General features: G+C 64.6%; 2 protein-coding genes across 6 annotated transcripts in view; one reads left to right on the forward strand and one right to left on the reverse strand.

Annotated features, from left to right (window-relative positions):
* IGHMBP2 (immunoglobulin mu DNA binding protein 2) overlaps nt 1-16,088 on the forward strand; it is a 96,373-nt gene that overhangs the window by 66,669 nt on the left and 13,616 nt on the right. The window lies entirely within an intron of this gene.
* On the reverse strand, nt 6,766-13,861 carry LOC131488288 (mas-related G-protein coupled receptor member F). 5 transcript variants are annotated; one of them, XM_058689949.1, is made up of 5 exons: nt 13,696-13,861; nt 12,695-12,787; nt 11,056-11,104; nt 10,829-10,942; nt 6,766-7,781 (listed from the first exon to the last, which is right to left on the reverse strand). In XM_058689949.1, exons 4-5 carry the CDS (start codon nt 10,874-10,876, stop codon nt 6,798-6,800), a joined length of 1,032 nt encoding a protein of 343 aa, XP_058545932.1. In that variant the 5' UTR covers nt 10,877-10,942; nt 11,056-11,104; nt 12,695-12,787; nt 13,696-13,861; the 3' UTR covers nt 6,766-6,797. The 5 variants fall into 5 exon arrangements, with proteins under 5 accessions (XP_058545932.1, XP_058545929.1, XP_058545928.1 ...); XM_058689946.1 differs by having other exon boundaries at nt 11,056-11,129; XM_058689945.1 differs by lacking the exon at nt 13,696-13,861 and adding an exon at nt 13,209-13,613.

A 16,088-nucleotide genomic window follows, 5' to 3' on the forward strand; every position in this document is an offset into this window, starting at 1 on the left:
AGGGGCAGGGAGAGAGAGGGAGAGAGAGAATCCCAAGCAGACTCCATGCTGTCAGCACAGAGCCCCACGCAGGGCTCGATGCTACAAACCGAGAGATCATGACCTGAGCCGAGATCCAGAATCAGAAGCCTAACCGACCGAGCCACCCAGGCGCCCCACGGGATCTGGTTTTGGTTACTAGCTCAGGGAGCTGACGGAAAGCGGAAGCAAAATAACAGGGAAAGAAAGTTAAAAAAACCAAAAAAAGCCAAAGAGTTTGGAGGGCTGCGTCGTCAGAGATTCCCCCAACTCGGCACCAAATGGCTCACCCTGTAGGGCCAGAGCCAAAGCCTTCAAACATCTACCATCGGGATGTAGGCTCTGGGGGTCTCACCAAGAGGCTCAGCTGGGGAAAGATAGTTTCCAAGCTCACGTGGGTGTTGACAGGATTAAGCTCCTCACTGGCCGTTGGACTGAGAGCTTTTGTTCCTTGCCGGCTGTTGGCCAGAAGCTGCCCTCAGCTCCTTGCCATGGGGAGATCTCTAGTTTGGCAGTTCACAATATGGCCGCTTGCTTCATTAAAGCCAGCGGGGGCGGGGAGAGTCTGGCTGGCAAGACGGATGTCACAATCTCTGATTATTGTTGCTCCATTCTGTTGGTTAGAAGCAAGTTTCCTGGTCCAGTCCGCGCTCACAGTACGGGGTTACATGAGGCTGGGAATACCAGGAAGTGGATGATGGGCGCCATCTTGGATTCTGGCTAGCATGCTGGCTGGCTGCCCGACACCCTTACTGCTTCCCCTCCGGTATGGAATACGCTCTGGGCCGATTGTGTGTGGTTGCTGTTCTTTCCTTTCCCAAATGGAATTTTTTTTTTTTTTAATTTTTTTTTCAACGTTTTTTATTTATTTTTGGGACAGAGAGAGACAGAGCATGAACGGGGGAGGGGCAGAGAGAGAGGGAGACACAGAATCGGAAACAGGCTCCAGGCTCCGAGCCATCGGCCCAGAGCCTGACGCGGGGCTCGAACTCACGGACCGCGAGATCGTGACCTGGCTGAAGTCGGACGCTTAACCGACTGCGCCACCCAGGTGCCCCTCCCAAATGGAATTTTTAAAGGATCACAGTCATTCCGCCGTGACTCGTGCGTCTTGAGGGTGGCGATCATTTGTCATAGGACGTATCTCTGGATCCGGAGGAGAGAGACGCAAACAGCCCACCGATCCTGGGCTCAGTGCTTGCGGAGGCAGTCCCTGGAATTGATTTTGGACTCTTTCTCTTCTGGGAGGAGAGGAGAACGCACAGTATAGCTACAGATTTGGGGTAGGAGCATTTAAAGTCGTCTGTGGGGAGGAAGGGAGTGTGGTGGTGTCCAGGAGGACCACGGCCCGCGCTCGCCACCTTGCCTGTCCGCGTCTCCTGCTGCCGACACACCCAGGTTTCCCCTTGAGCTCACACCTCTTCCCTGCTTTCAGCCTGTGGGGTTTGGGTGAGTTGCCCCCCTCGCCACCCCCAGGCCCCACTCTGGGGGACAGCGTGGGGCTCTGCGGGCCAGTGAGCACAGTCGTTGGGACTCATCTTACAGTTATTAGGAAAGGGGCCGTCTGCGGGGGCTGCTGAATTTGTGGGATGGAAACAGGAGCTGCTGGTTACCGGCCATTTCGTTTATTCGTTGAGAATAAACGCGAAGCGGGAGAGGAGGAGAAGTACCCTTGAGAACATCACTTGAGGCTCCAGATCCAGCTATATCTGAAGCGGAAATCATTTCTGGAGCGTCCCTGGTGGGGTGAGTCAGTCGACTTCCTTAAACACACACACACACTTTCCCCACCCCCACCCCAGGCTGGATCACACTTGGCATCTGTTACTTTACTGGTCACCAAGAGGCGTGGCCGGTTAGTGTATACACCTGCCTATGAAGCGGATCTCTGATCTAGAATCTATTTGGCATAAAGCAGAGGCGAGCGGCCGTCTCCGGCTGCGGGCGGGGCCGTCGCGGGGTGGGGCTGGGTGCTCTGGGGCACCGGGAAATTTTCGTGGGGGGCGATGGCAATGTTCTCTTGGGGGAGGATGGAAACATTCCACGTACTGATTTGGTGAGGACGTGGGCCTTCATACCCGTGTCAAAGGTCATCGCGCTCTTCGTTCCATGGGTGTATTTTATCGCGTGGAAATTAGGCCGCAATTCAATCCGTCACAAAGATTTTTGTTTTTCACAAAACCTTCCTGAGTAGGTAAGCCTTCCCTGGAATTGCCAGGAAACTTCGCGCTGGCATCCTGACTCACTGGGGCAGAACTTTCCACGAGTTTTCATTTTGTGAACTGTGCCCTGTTGTTTTCTCTAGGCCCCACTGGCTACCGTCCAGCGCCCGCTGGGCCCAAACATACGAATTCTGCCCGCATTCCGAGTTGCCCCCGTTTGGGAAGATCTGTGCAGTGTGTTTTTGCAGCTTCCCGGCACGTTGAAGGGCTCGTTTCCTCGGGCTGGGCTTCTCCCCTTCTGTGGGACCATAAACGGACCCATCCCTTGGTCCCACCTTCCAGATGAACCCCGTGCCTCCTGGGAAAGACCCGTCGCCTTGGCGGAGGATCCCGAACCGAGATGCGCATGTGTGAAAAGATCTCGCCCTTCAAAATTCTGGCCCGAGATCCCAACCCCAATCATCTCGAAACCACAGCTGGCGGGGGCTCGGGGAGAGCTGGGCGGGTGCCAGGGAGGCATTCCGTTTCTTCTCACTAAGAGGGGAGACGAAGGCAGGAAGAGGCGTCAGCTGTCCAGCGGGGCGCTGTGCCGTCTGTTGGACACGCGTCCCTTTCCCATGTCCCGCTCGCCTCAGCCTCCAGCAGCCTGGGCCTCGGCCTGAGCTGCCCCCCGCCGGCTTTGGTCTCGAGCGATGGGCCGGCCTGGGTTGAACTCGGGCTGTGACGGGCCTGTCCTGTCTATTCCACGCGGCGCCCCTGGACCCCCAACTCGCAGTGCTGTGCTGGCGGGGGCTTACGGGGCCACTGAGCCTTTGGAGGATGACTGTGGCTCCACAGTGGGCGCGAACCGGCAGTCCTTTGGAGCCCTGCTGAGAAGATACACTGGTTTTGCAGGTGGAGCTCTTAGCCCGGGGCCCGCTGCGCCTGCTATGTCGTCCGTAATAGTCCCCAGTGCGTGGGATAGGCCGTTCCCCTGAATGTCCCTCCTTCGGGGCCACCCTGCCGCCTCCTGTCCACCTTGCCGCTGCCCGTGCGTCACCAGGGATTTAGCTCCTGAGGCCTGTGCCCAGTACGTGACAAAATCCATGCCCCGCAGCTTATAGGTGGCAGCCCCCTGTCCCTCTGGGGCTTGCTCTTGACTTTCCAAATTTGGCCCCGTTCATCCTTTGCGTCGTCTAGGAGTGCGCTCCTCGGCTGGCTCCTTTCTGCACTGATCGCCACCGAACGCTCGGCCCGTGGTGGTAGAAAGTCGGGCTTGGTAGCCGCTGGGGGGCGGGGCAGGGAGACAAGTGTTACTCGTTGCCGGCCAGCTCCTCCCCGGGGACGCTGACACCGCTCGCTGAGCGCTGCTGACCAGAGGTTGTCGCGGGAGGATGGCCAGACCCCTTGCTCCAGACAGTTCCAGGGCGGATTCCCGTGACGCTCGGGGCCTCCGCTTCCTGCCTTCACCAGAGACACCCAGGAAGAAGGAGGCTGGGGGTGGGCCCAGCTGAGCTGCCTGGGGAGGGGTAGGTAGTGAAGATGCATCTGCCCCACCCCGCAGCGAGCTCCCCTCCCGGCCCTTTTAATAGTTAAATACCCCAGGAGGGAGGAGCAAAGCGGCCGTGAGCCTCTCTGCCATTAGCGCAGAGGGAGGTGGTCCAGGCTGTGGCTAGATGTGCAGGCTGGATAGGATAGGTGGTCCAGGCTCGGGGATTGGAGGGGGAGGAGAAGGCGCGCTCCCTGGAAAGACTGTCGATCCACACCCGAGAAGGGGCCAGAGGCTGAGGGAGGCCCGATCCCCAGAGTTCACCCCCAGCCTCCCGGGCCTGGCGCCCACCCAGCTCAGGCGGATGTGCCTCCCCTTAGGGGCTCAGCCCTTCCCTGACGCCCAGGCCCTGCAGTGAGTGAGGGCCGCCCGCCCACCTGCCGGCCCGGGCCTGGGTTCTGAGCTGCTGCGGCCGGACCCGGGCAGCGAGGCGGCTCCAAGCTCCTGGGGGTGGGTAGCTCCCGGCAGCGGACTCGGGGCTGGGTGGGGGCTCCTGAGGAACCCCTGGGCCCCCTTCGGGACTGGAGGCATCTCCACCCGCCTGGAGGCCGGCTGCTGGAAGCTTTTCCAGGGAGGGGGTCCTGCTCTCACCCCCCACCCCCCCCGCATGTCTCCTCAGGACCCCACCTGCTTCTGAGTCCCCAGGGGTGTCAGATGTGAGGCCCCCAACTCTGCTCCTTGGGGACTCTTTGGTGACGGGGAGTGTGTGTGTCGAGGGTGTGGGGGGGTTTGGGGGGGTGGAGTGGTGGGGGGAGATGGGGGTGGGGGGATGGGCATCGGAGGGTGAGTGGGTGGAGGGTGTGGGGGGATGGGGTGTGTGGGGGAGGGTGTGGGGGGATGGGGGTGGGGAGCGGAAGAGGTAGGCATACTGACCCCCACCCCCTGAGGCTCCTCTGCCTCTGGGCACGCGGACACGTGGACACACGGACACGGATGCAGACACGCGACACGCGGACACACGGACACGTGGACACGCAGACACAGACGCAGACATGCGACACGCGGACACACGGACGTGGACACACAGACATGCAGACACACGGACACAGACACGTGGACACACGGACACACAGACGCAGACACACGGATGCAAACACACGGACACACGGACTCAGACACGCAGACAGATGCAGACACGGGTGCGTCTCTCCCTGCAGAGCAGCTGCCTCGATAGGAGGAGCAGCCGGGTCTGTTGGAAAGGGGAGCACGGGAGCAGTGGCCTGGAGAGGCCAGGAGGGATGAGTCCGGCCAGCTGGGGGGCCGGTCACCAAGAAATGCACTTGGGGGTCAGCCCACCCGGGGGGGGGGTGCTCCTGTGGCCCCTGCTCTGGGAGCGAGTCCAGGGTCTGCGGGTGGAACGCTGGCCGCCGGGCGGGCCCGGAGGTACTGCTGCTCCCTTAGCCACCGGCCCCCTCCCAGCCCCTCCCGGCCTGCCCCCTCCCAGCCCCCTCCCGGCCGCCGGCACACAGGGGCCCTGCTCTCTGCCCTGGGCTCTCCTTGGGCCCATGAAGTGAGCAGAATCCCCCCAGAGCTTCCCCAAAACGGGGCTGGGATCCCAGGCTGGACACCTAGAGCCTAAGACGGGCCTCTTGGGACGCCGGCTGGAGGACAGGGGTGGGGGCGGGGGGGGCAGTCAGGGAGCCTCTGGCCTGGCTCTAGTTGAACTGTCCCCTGGGAGGGGCTCCAGCCTATTGCTGGGCAGTAGGGAGGTGCCACCCCCAGCCCCCACCCTGGAGGGTTGGGGACAGAGGGGGACATTCCGGACAGGGATGGAATCAGCAGCCCGACCCGGGGAGCTCCTGTGTGGACACACTGTGGGCCTTACAGGCAGGGACTGCATTAGCCAGCACCGGGCCTGGCAGTGACTAGGGACCATGAGGAGTGTTTCCAAGGGGAGCAGGGGGGCCCAGAACGGGTGAGAAAGGGCACAGGCTTTAGCCAAGAGGACAGTGTGGCTGACCAAAGCCCCTTCTGGCAGAGGGGTGGAAACCCTACCAGGAGATGGAGCACCCTGGAGGTATAGACAGACCAGCCGGGGGAGGGGGCATCCCGGAGGTGTAGACGGACCAGCCAGGGGAGGGGACACAAGAGCTGGGGTACAGAGCAGGTTGGGTGGGGCACCAGGCGGCCATCTGGGCCCATAGGCGCTGAAGGGCGCCCTCACCGCGGAAGAACACAGACGGGACCGAGGGCAGGGAGCCTTGCTCAGTGCACGATATAAAATGTTTATTGATACACATTTATTGGCTTCCATAAAACTTGCAGAGGCTGCACAGGGCCACTGTGCTCGGAGGTGGGCTGGGGTGGCCGGGTCGAGCCAGCGCCTGCTCCCAGGCGGGGGCTGGAGCCCAGAGGCTGCTGGCCCGTCTGCCGAGCCCCGAGGACCAGGCACATGGCAGCCTGCACTCCGGAGGGGGTCCAGGGGCTGGCCGCATGGAGTCCGAGAAGGGAGCGATCTGCCCACGCTGGCCCGAGCTCTGTCCCGGCAGGCTGCTTGCCATGACCAGAAACCACCCCCCCTCCGCCCCCATTGAAGTCCCCAAAGGATTCCTGGACGGGGGCTGGGGCGTTGTGTGCAGATAGACCGAACTCCAAGGCAGGTTAACCAGAACCTTCTCCCAGGTAGCACCATTGCGCTCAGGTCGGCTCCCCGACATTGCTTGGACTGGATGGAATGGAGAGAACAGGTGCCCTAGCGGGGGCGCAGCTGCTGACCCCGGGCGCGACCGCGCTGGCTGTGTCACTTTCAAGGAGGGCAGATTCAAAGGGGCAGGAGGCGGACGGGCCTGGGTGACCCCCCGCCTCCCCTTGACCAGCCCGGGGTGACTTCCATACAGTAGGCCTCTGGGCGCCGAGGACAATGTCTGGGGGGGGATCTGTCGGGGCCCGTTTGCAGGTGGCTTCTCAGTCTCCCGGTGGCCCCTAGTGCCTCCAGCCCGCGGCGAAGGAGGCGCGAGGGCAGGAAGCGACTTTTCTCCTTGCACTTGGGCCCCGGGGCGGTGGCCGAGCTCCCGTCCTGCAGCAGAAGGTCTCTGGAGGCCGCGGCCCCTGCCTCCCCCCCCCCCCCCCCCCCCCCGGGCGCTGGCCTCTCAGGAGGCGTTCCCAGAGGGGCCCTGCATCTCCATTGTGACCGTGTTGGGCGTGCCGCCCCCGGCCTCCCCCAGCTCGGCGCCGTCTCGCAGGGCCCGCTGGAAGACCACCCTGAGAGGCTCCCACAGCCGCTGTGACTTGTCCCTCCCGGCCAGGAAGTACACGACCGGCTTGGCACTGCTGTTGATGCAGATGCACAGGTCGGTGACATACTCGGGGAAGGGGGCCGGGATCTGGAAGACCCAAAAGAGGAACCAGTCGACCCCCAGGTAGATGGAGGACACGAGGAACACCGAGACCGTGGCCAGGACGACGTGGCTGAGCTTCGCGGAGCGCTGGCGCCTCCGGGCCCTGCACTCCGCGTGCAGGATGAGCACCAGGCAGGGCAGCACCATGAGTGGGCAGAAGACCAGGAAAAGCAGGATGCCCAGGAAGGCGTCCATGTGCCTGCAGGCCACGCCGGACGCTCGGTGGCCCAGGAACACGCAGAAGTAGTTGTGGACGGTGGTGACCAGGAGCGACAGGGCCCAGAGCAGGGCGCACGCCACGGCCGACAGGCGCTTGGGCCGACGGCGCCAGAACCAGGCGGGGAAGACGACCGACAGGCAGCGCTCCGAGCTGATGGCCGGCAGGAGGCTCACGCCGGCGACAAACATGCAGAGCCCCGCGACCCTGCACACGGCGCGGACATAGGCGGCGAACGTGCCCAGGAAGCCGCCCGTGTTCAGGACGGAGAGCACGGCCTTGCTGCAGAGGTAGCCAGCGTCAGCGCCGGCCAGGTGCAGGAAGTAGACGGAGAAGGGGCTCCTCTTGATGGAGAAGCCGAAAAGCCACAGGACCAGCCCGTTGCCCACCAGGCCACACAGACACAGGAGCAAGAAGATGTAGTCCATGACGGCCGGCGGTGGCGGCGTGGCGATCTGCTCCATGGTCAGGAAGCCACGGCCGTAGAGCGCCGGGGCCTCGCTCACGCCGGGACACATCTGTGCGGGGGCAGAGGGCAGACGCCTGTGATGCTGGCTGAGCCCCGCGCCCACCCCCGCACCTGCAGCCCGGCGTGCCGGGTCCTGCTTACAGGCTCGCGGAGCGGCTGGCCCTGGAGCAGAGGCCACCCCCGTTCCCGCCTAGTGCCACCACTCTGCGCCGCGGTGTCGCAGAGCCTGCGGCTAGCAGCCTGGAGAGGGCCGACAGGGGCGACGTCAGTCCCCCGGAAAGGCACCCGATCGCCCGCCTGTCGGAACAGACTCTGGGCCACGAGTGTCCTCGTCACGAGAGGTGAGGAAAGCCCGGGGGACCTTTCCAGATGGCAGGACGATGAAGCCGCGACCGGAAAGGCCACGCGGCGTCCCGGACCTCGCGGTGGCTCTAAGGGTTGCCGGAGAGGATGTCACGAGGTGCCGGGGGGAGGTGCGAATGGACCGCGCGTCCTGGGATGGCACCAGCCCTGGATTTCCTGAACGGGCGGATGCACTGTGGCTGCGTGTCCTGCAATGTCCTTGTTCTTAAGGGGTACGGGCTGTTTGGGGACCAGGGGGCTTGGTGTCTGCAAACCTGCCTTCCAAGAATCCTGGGAAGGAGCCTATCGTGAGGTGCACAGAGAGAAAACGCGGGTGGTAAGAGGCTAACGGTGAACCGGTGAAGGGCGTATCTGCGTATGAGCGGCTCTCGCCCGTCTCCTGTACGTTTGCCATTTTCCCCACCCAAACATGAAAATACTTAAAAAAAAAAAATAAATAATTGGGGGCGCCTGGGTGGCTCAGTCGGTTGAGCGTCCGACTCCTGGTTTCGGCTCAGGTCGTGATCTCACGGGGTTCATGAGATCGAGCCCCGAGTCAGGAGCCTGCTTGGGGTGCTGTCTCTGCCCCTCCCCTGCTCGCACGAGCGCCCTCCAGAGCTCTCTCTCACTGTCTCTCTCTAAAAAAAATAATAAAGTTAAAAATAAAATAATTGATTTTTAAAAAGTGGACCCTGGCCCTAACTGGAGTAGGACCCTGTCCCGTAATGGGATCGGAGAGGCCTGGGGAATCAGAGGCGGTCCCCCGGGGGGCCAGGGAGACTCTGGGTTTCTGGATCATGACGGGTCTCGGTGCGGGTCAGGGATTCCCTGGGGAGGGGGAGACACTGGAAGCCACAGCTGTTTATGCTCTGGGGAAGCACTTTGATACTTGAACAAGCTGTGGCTGCCTGAGGGCACCCGGCTGGGTTTCTGTCTTGCCTGCTGGGTCTGGGCGAGGTGGGTCCCCTGCGACTATGGGGGAGGGGCGGCAGATCTGAGCAAGGTGGGCTTTGCTCCAGCTGGTGGGTGCTGGGGGGGGCGGGTTTTCGGGGGGTGGGGGACAGGACCGTGGGCCCAGTGGCCCCATCGCCCTTTCCCCAGAGAAGCCAGAACTCTGGGTTGTAACGTGAACCTCCCTGATCTTTACATGTTTGCATTTAAAAAACATCCTGTGGGCCAAACACAACACGTCTACAGGCTGGATGCATTCTCGGGCTGTCATTTTGACCTCTCATTCCAAGCGACAAGGCTGCCCAGAGCGCTGTCACCGCCTTCTCTCAGCCCGGGAAGATATCACTAGCCCTTCCCACAGAGCCTGAACCTGACCCTTGACCCCCGGGTAGCGCGGGTATTCCTTAGCTCCCACTGCTCGTGACTCCCTCCCAAAGAGAACAAACAGGTTCTGGAGGCTGGAGCGTTCTGCCACCTTCCAGATGGCCCCCAGCTCTGCCAGAGAGCTGGGGCCTGATCCCCCGTAACAGCCTTGCCGTCCTGGCTCCGGTCAAGGGGAATCTGCAAGCAGGGGCCGGAGGGCGTTGGCCACACTTGGGGAGACTCTGTGAGGTCGGGGCAAGCTCTTCGAGGGCGTCCTATTCGCCACGCATCATCCTCCAGGTACATTTATTGGCTCAGCGTCTCTGTCTGTCTGTCAGCCATCAAGCCCCTTGGCTTCCTCTTTGCTCGGCCTCTCCTGTTGCTGGCTTTGACTGCTCCAGGCCATGGAGCAGTGCCACCCGCCCCGCCCCCCGCCCGGCCCCCGGCTGGGGCACCAGACCCAGAATCCGTAAGACCCGGCGCCCAGACAAGCCCATGCGGAGGGATCACTCAGAGCTTCTCCAGGCTGGAAAAAGCCTGCAATCCCTTCCTCGGAGTCAGAGCGGGAGGGCCGGGTGACTCACGGGGCATGTAGCTGTCATCTCCAGCCACATCCCGCCTTGTAAAATGCCTGCCCCGGAGCCTGGCCCCCCTCCCGGGGCTCTGGTTTTCTCTGGAGATTTCTGGAGACTTCTCCCCAGCCAGTCCCATCGCTGCGTCCCGTGGCTGCTGCTCCACGGTGGTCACTATGGGAGGAGGCTAAGGGACACGGGCCCCGGGCGGGAGTCCGGCCTCCGCTCAGACCTCGGGGCTCGTCCCAGTCTAGTTACTGGCCCATCGCAAGGCTGGGTCTCCTCGAATGCGGATGAGGTCGTACTAGGTAAACTCGAGGGGGTCCCTCCAACTTGGAGACTGTTTCGCCTGGGATTGAGAAGGGAATTCCAGAATTCTCAAGGACCTCAGAGAAGGAGGGGGCTGGGAAGAGAAGAAGGGGTGTTGGCCCGGCGCGTTGTCAGAGCCTCGGCCCCAGCGGGTGCCTGGACCGGCAGACCCTGGCCTCACGGGGTGGCCCGTCAGCGCCACCTTGCAGCCCACGTCTCAGGGCCTCCTGGCAGGGAATGGCCATGGGAAAAAGCTGACCACCCCCGTCTCCACGGGGGAGAGGCGGAACAAGGCCGGTCAAGGTGGTAACGGAGCACAGGGTCTGCACAGGGAGGGATTCGAGGCTTCGGATCCCCGTGCTTGTCTCACTGATGAGGACACTGGAGACCTGGGGGGCCACACGGTCCACAGGGCCTGCCGCCCACCTGTTCGTCCTTTGACAGAGGATGGGCCCGGGCGGCAGAGTGCAGGGGGAGGAGGTCCTGGGCTCCGTCTGCCTCTCCCACCACACCCGGCCCGACGGTGCCCGGACCCCCTCTGCTGCCGGCCAGCACTTGCCTTGTTCCTGTCCCCGGGATGGGCCTCCCAGGAACAGTTTCCCACCATCTCCAGGCCCGGCGAGTCCAGACTCCTCACGGCTCCGCTCACGGCTCGCGGCCCCGCACACCTCCCCTGGCAAAGGAACAAAGGGTCACGTCAGGGCAGCCGTGTCCGCCCCCCTCGCCCCCACCCAGAAAGCCCCTCCACCTTCCGGATCCCCGTCCCCAGGCCCCAGGGGCTCTCACCTTAGAGGAAAAGGCTGACAAGCCAGCACGTGGCTCCCTCCGGGCAGGGCTGTGTGGGAGGCACAGAGGTCATCCTGCTGAGTACGGGACAGGTCACATCCATATGCGCTGTCCCCTCCTGCCTGGGCTCCTCGTCCCCCTCCCCCCCCCCCCACGATACTCTAGACTCTCACTGCTGCTTGCTGGGGGAGAAGCCCCTCTCCTTCCCCCCCTTCTTGCTCGATCTGTGAGATTTCTGGGACCAGAGGGCTTCTGGGGACGTACATTTATACCCGTACACATTCCTGGGCTCCTCCTTTCTGCCGGCCCACGGTGGTGGCACAGGGGTCCCTGGCAGTCAGTGGCAGCCAACCCAACGGCCACCACCCCTTTTGGTCTTCATTCCCCGTTACGGAGCAGGTAGCATTGCTCCCCCATGAGGGGCACTCCAGGGCTCCGGGAGGTGAGGTCCCCTGCCCGGGGTGCATGTGACAACAGCAAGTTCGGAGATTTTGTGCGTGCTTGAGACCAGAGGGGCTGGAGCAGCTGGAGGGAGCCAGCCAGGACGGCTCTGGGGGTGGCGGGGTGGACATCCCCGCCTGGGGGAGGCTGCTCCGCGCTGGCCAGGCAGAGCATTGGTCCATCTGCCCCAGGTGCCCCTTCGGACGGTCCCCTGTCCCCCAACCTGAGCTCTGCTCCAGCAGGCAAGCACCCGTCCCTCCCCCCGTGCAGGTGGGGAAACTGAGGCTGAGCCGCCGGCCGCCGGCACCCCTCTCCCCATGCGAGGAATGCTGCTGCTTGGCGGCCTCCCCCAGAATTCCTTCCCCGACGCGGCAGGCCTGGGGAAGGCTGGGGCGGGCCGAGCCAGGCGCGCCGGTCGTTGGCTGGGAAGGGGGGCCGTCCGTGCGCTGCCTGCACCCTCTTTAACGCTTGGTCCGCTCGAGCCCCGAGCCCCGGCCGGGGACGGGGGGGGGGATGCGCGGAGAACAGGAGAACGGCGCGGGGCATCAGACCCCTGGCCCGCCGGCGGCCCGGCTCCCTTCCCGGCCCCCGCCCCCCACAGCGCCCTTCTGCCCCAGGCCCTTGGGCAGAGTGGCCGTGTGTGTTGTGGGCAAGCGCCTGTGCGCCCGGCAGGTGGGTCTGGGTGTGGCCTGCCGTGACAGTGCCTGCTGGCGCCAGCGCCCCAGGTGGCTGTACGCGGGGTGGGGGCCCTGGTGCTCGACAACAGGTGGGCGAGTCTGCGTGCGCGTGCAGCGTGTGGGTGCAGAGAGCAGGTGCTGCGAAGGGTGGATCTGTAGCCCCCCCCACCGCCCCCCAGGCGTCATCCGGGCTCCAGCCCCTGCACTGTCCCCACTGCCTCCCCCGGGTCTCATGCTTACCCACCCGCTGGGGCTTCCCTCTCCTGCCTGCAACCCCAAAGCTACCGGCCCCTCAGACCCTATCCTTCCTGGTCCCCTTCGCCCCCGTCCCCAGCGTTCCCGCTCGGTCGTCCTGGTCGCACGCCATCCTGGGTCTGGGCCCTCGGGGACGTCCTGGCTGCAAACCTTGCCCTCTCACCCCAGCCGAGCGAGGCCCCCGGCACACAGATGCCCCGAAAGGGCAGCCGGCCGGGGCCAGCCCGTGATGCCCAGCTTGGACCCGGCTCGTAGGAAGGGCTCACCTCTGCCGGTCGCTTCCACGTGGGGGCCTCCCTACCGTGTCTCCTCCCGCCTGCCACGGGCAGTCTGGAAAGTTAGGGCGCCCAGGCAGAGACCTGGAAGCCAAGAGGACCCCCCAGATGGACGATGAGAAGACACGTGTGTGTGACACGTGTAAGGCGTGTGCGTGAGCGGCGTGTGCGAGCAGGGGCGGAGGGGTGGGCGCCTCGCGCACTCTTGGGGTGGGGTCTGGACTGTGGCAGAACCAGCTGCTGCTACAGCAAGACGACAAAAGCTGTCGGCTCAGTGCACCCCTGACCCTCCCTTCAAGGCACAAGGCCCACTGGGGCTCCGGCCGCCTGTCTGCCCCCTCTCGGCCCACCCTGCCACGAGCCAGCCCCCAGTTTGTCGGGGACAGGGCGAGGCTGTCCTCCAGTGGGCACGGTCAAGCCCCGCTTCCCTGACTGTCTTCCCAGCCCCTCTCCTCACCACCCCACTGCTCCCCCGCCCCCCCCCCCCCCCCCCCCCCCAGCTCACAACCGAATTGAAGAGGCTACTCTGGGGACTGGAGAGCCCACAGCACTCCAGGTGCCATCTGTCCGGGAGAAGGTGGGAGGTCGCGGGCCGTGCAGCAAGCCCCTGGGAGCAGTGGGAGCCATCTCTCTGCACTTGGGACGCTGCCGGCTGGGTGTTCCCTTCCCGCCCTTCCAGAAAGCAGACTTGGACGGCTGGCGAGGGTGGGGGTAGGGCCAGAGGGGGAGGTCGGGAGTGGAGGACAGCACGGGGGTCAGGCCCTGCCGGGATGCCGGCTCCTGCCGCCGCCGGAGGGGGGACCGTCAGGGCCTCGGGAGTGTGCGGGAGGCGGCTCTGGGGTGTCAGGGTTCCTGCCTGGAGCCACGTGATTTCTGGGGGCTGCCCGCCCTGATGGTGCCCACCTCATTCTCCCTCCCCGCCTGGCCTCCTCCTCCCTGCAGCCCTGGTTTCCAGAACGCCCTGGCTGGGCCCGGGGCCCCCGCAGACCCACCTGCAGCTGCCCAGGTCCTCGGAGGTCTCTCCTTCCTGGAGCACGACACCGGCCTCTGGCCGCCGACCCGCCAGGGCAGCGGGCCAGCCCAGAGCACTGGCTGGAGCCTCAGAAAACGCGAGCTCAGAGCAGAGGACGGCCCTTGCTTGCCCGCCTGCCTGGGAGGAGATGGCTTTGGGAGCAGAACCCGCCCCAAACCCAATTCCAGGCCCGGAGGGAGGGGGAAGGGGAGGAGGAGGGGGGAGGAGGGGCCGAGCCCCAGCTGGGATGAAGCTTCGGGAAGGAATGCCCCGCTCGGGAGCCCCCCCCCCCCCTCCCAGGCCTCGCTGGGCGCTCATCCCCCGGCCCGGTGACGTCATGTTGGCCCGAGCACTGCTTCGGGAGTCCAGCTGTTCATCTCCCTTGTGCCCTCGCAGCTCCGCTGGGCTGCTCTGGAGAAACAGCACCGGGCTGTCCGCTTGCCTGGGATTGGCTCCCACTGGGCATTTCGGGGCGCGCAGGCCCGCCAGGGGCAGGTCCCCACCCGGTGGTTTAAATGCAGTCAGGGCTGGTACGGAGGAGCCGGGAGGTAGCAAGGTGAGGGCTCCGTGGAGAAGGTGGCGCAGGCACTTCTGAGAGGTAGACTCGGGGGCAAGACGGCAATGCCACCCAGGTGTGGCCCCATCCCCCTTCCCACCTGAAATCTGCCTGGGGCGAGGCGGGGGGGGGGTGCCCTTTCTCCAGCCCTACTAGCAATCAGATGGCACAAGGGGAAAATCACAGCGCTCGCCTTGGGGGGTGGGGGGACTGGCGGGCTGCGCGTGCCTGACCCGCGGGAGGATGACTCAGGCTTCCCCCCTACCCTGCGAGCCTCCTCAGGGTCCTGGGGCAGCGAGCCAAAGCCTGAGGCGGGGGTGGGGGGGGGGATGCAGGGGCCCCAGGGGGGACCGTGAGGACGGGGAGTGGTGAGGAGTGGCTTCCCCGGGGAGGCACCAGGAAAGGCACACACCCCTGCCCTGGGCCAACTTTCTCATGACCTCGGGGAGCCCGAGGGAGTTCCCATCAGTGCTTTCTCTGTGGGAGGAAATGGTGCCCAGATGGGGGGCGGGGTGGGCACCCTGAAGAGGACCCCGAAATAGAGCACGGCCCTGGCACCTGCCCTGGGGCCACGGGCCTCCTGACCCTGGATGGAGGGACCCGACGTCCCTGCAAACCCCAGAGCGGAAGGGGGAGCCTTGGACCGTGCCCTGCATGGCCCAGCGGGTCTTTGGGGGCCTTCGTTTTCAGGGAGGGGGTGAGAAGGAGGGCCTAGCAGGCTAAAGCTCATGGCTACGCCCCAGAGAGAGAGAGAGAGAGAGGGAGAGAGAGAGGGAGAGAGAGGGGGAGAGAGAGAGGGAGAGAGAGAGACAGAGGGAGAGGCTGGGCAGGGAGCAGGCAGCAGGGGTGACCCTCCCCTCCTCCCCAGGGCAGGCCAGCTGGGGCCCAGCTGGGCTGCTTGTTTACGTGGGGGGGCCAGGGGGAGGTGGGAGGAGGCCGGGGGAGGCTGGATGCAGACAAGTTCCAAGTGTAATTGCCTTTGGACACTTAAAAGGAATTGTGCGAAGTGGACAGGAGCTCTAAAGCCTTATTTGGTCTGGAAATTTCTTTCGAGACGAATGGGAGGGACTCCTAAATGGGAAGGTCGTCCTTTACCTGGGTTTTTTCTGGGCCCCCCAGCCGGTGTGCCCACCTGGAGCAGGCAGTCGGGGCCGTGGGGGGCAGGTCTGGGGGCTGGGCTCCCGCAGGGACAGTGAGGGAGCCCCCGCCCCGGGCTGGCGCTCAGCCTCCCGCTGCCTCAGGCTCCGTGTGTGGGCTTGTCGCCATTCATTCATTCATTCATGCCCGGGCTCCCTCCGCAGGGCTTAGGACGGTGCCGAGGTTCCAAGGCCACGGTCGGTCCCCCCCTGGTCTCTCATATCCGGTCCTCGTGCCCTGGGCCGCCACCACCCGCCATCCTCCCGGTACAGAGGCTCTTTATTTGTAATTGTCCCCGGCCACGGGCCAAGGGTGCAGGCCGGGACCCGCCTCCGCTGGGGCTTCCTGGGGGTGGGAGGCAGGTTCTGGCTCCTGACAGGGCCCTTCTGGGGTCCACAATTGCCCTGCTGTTGCCAGATGACGGGCCGGGCGGGGACCAGCCCTCCGGCGGCCCCTCCGAGCCGCACCGCACGGCCCCCAGGGAGTTCCCTGCTCTTGCTGGCATCCACTGAGTGCCCGCTAAGTGCCGGGCGCCGTGCCCCAGGCTGCCGAACAGGACGGTGGAAGTCCAGCGGAGGCGGACCAGAATCAGACGGCCCAGACACGCGTGAAAGCACACCTGAGCAGGAGGCCAGGTAGCTCAGGAGGGCTTCTCTGAGGAGGTGACGGTGGAGCCCGTG

This window comes from Neofelis nebulosa, chromosome 10 (assembly GCF_028018385.1).
Source record: "Neofelis nebulosa isolate mNeoNeb1 chromosome 10, mNeoNeb1.pri, whole genome shotgun sequence".
Taxonomy (NCBI): domain Eukaryota; kingdom Metazoa; phylum Chordata; class Mammalia; order Carnivora; family Felidae; genus Neofelis; species Neofelis nebulosa.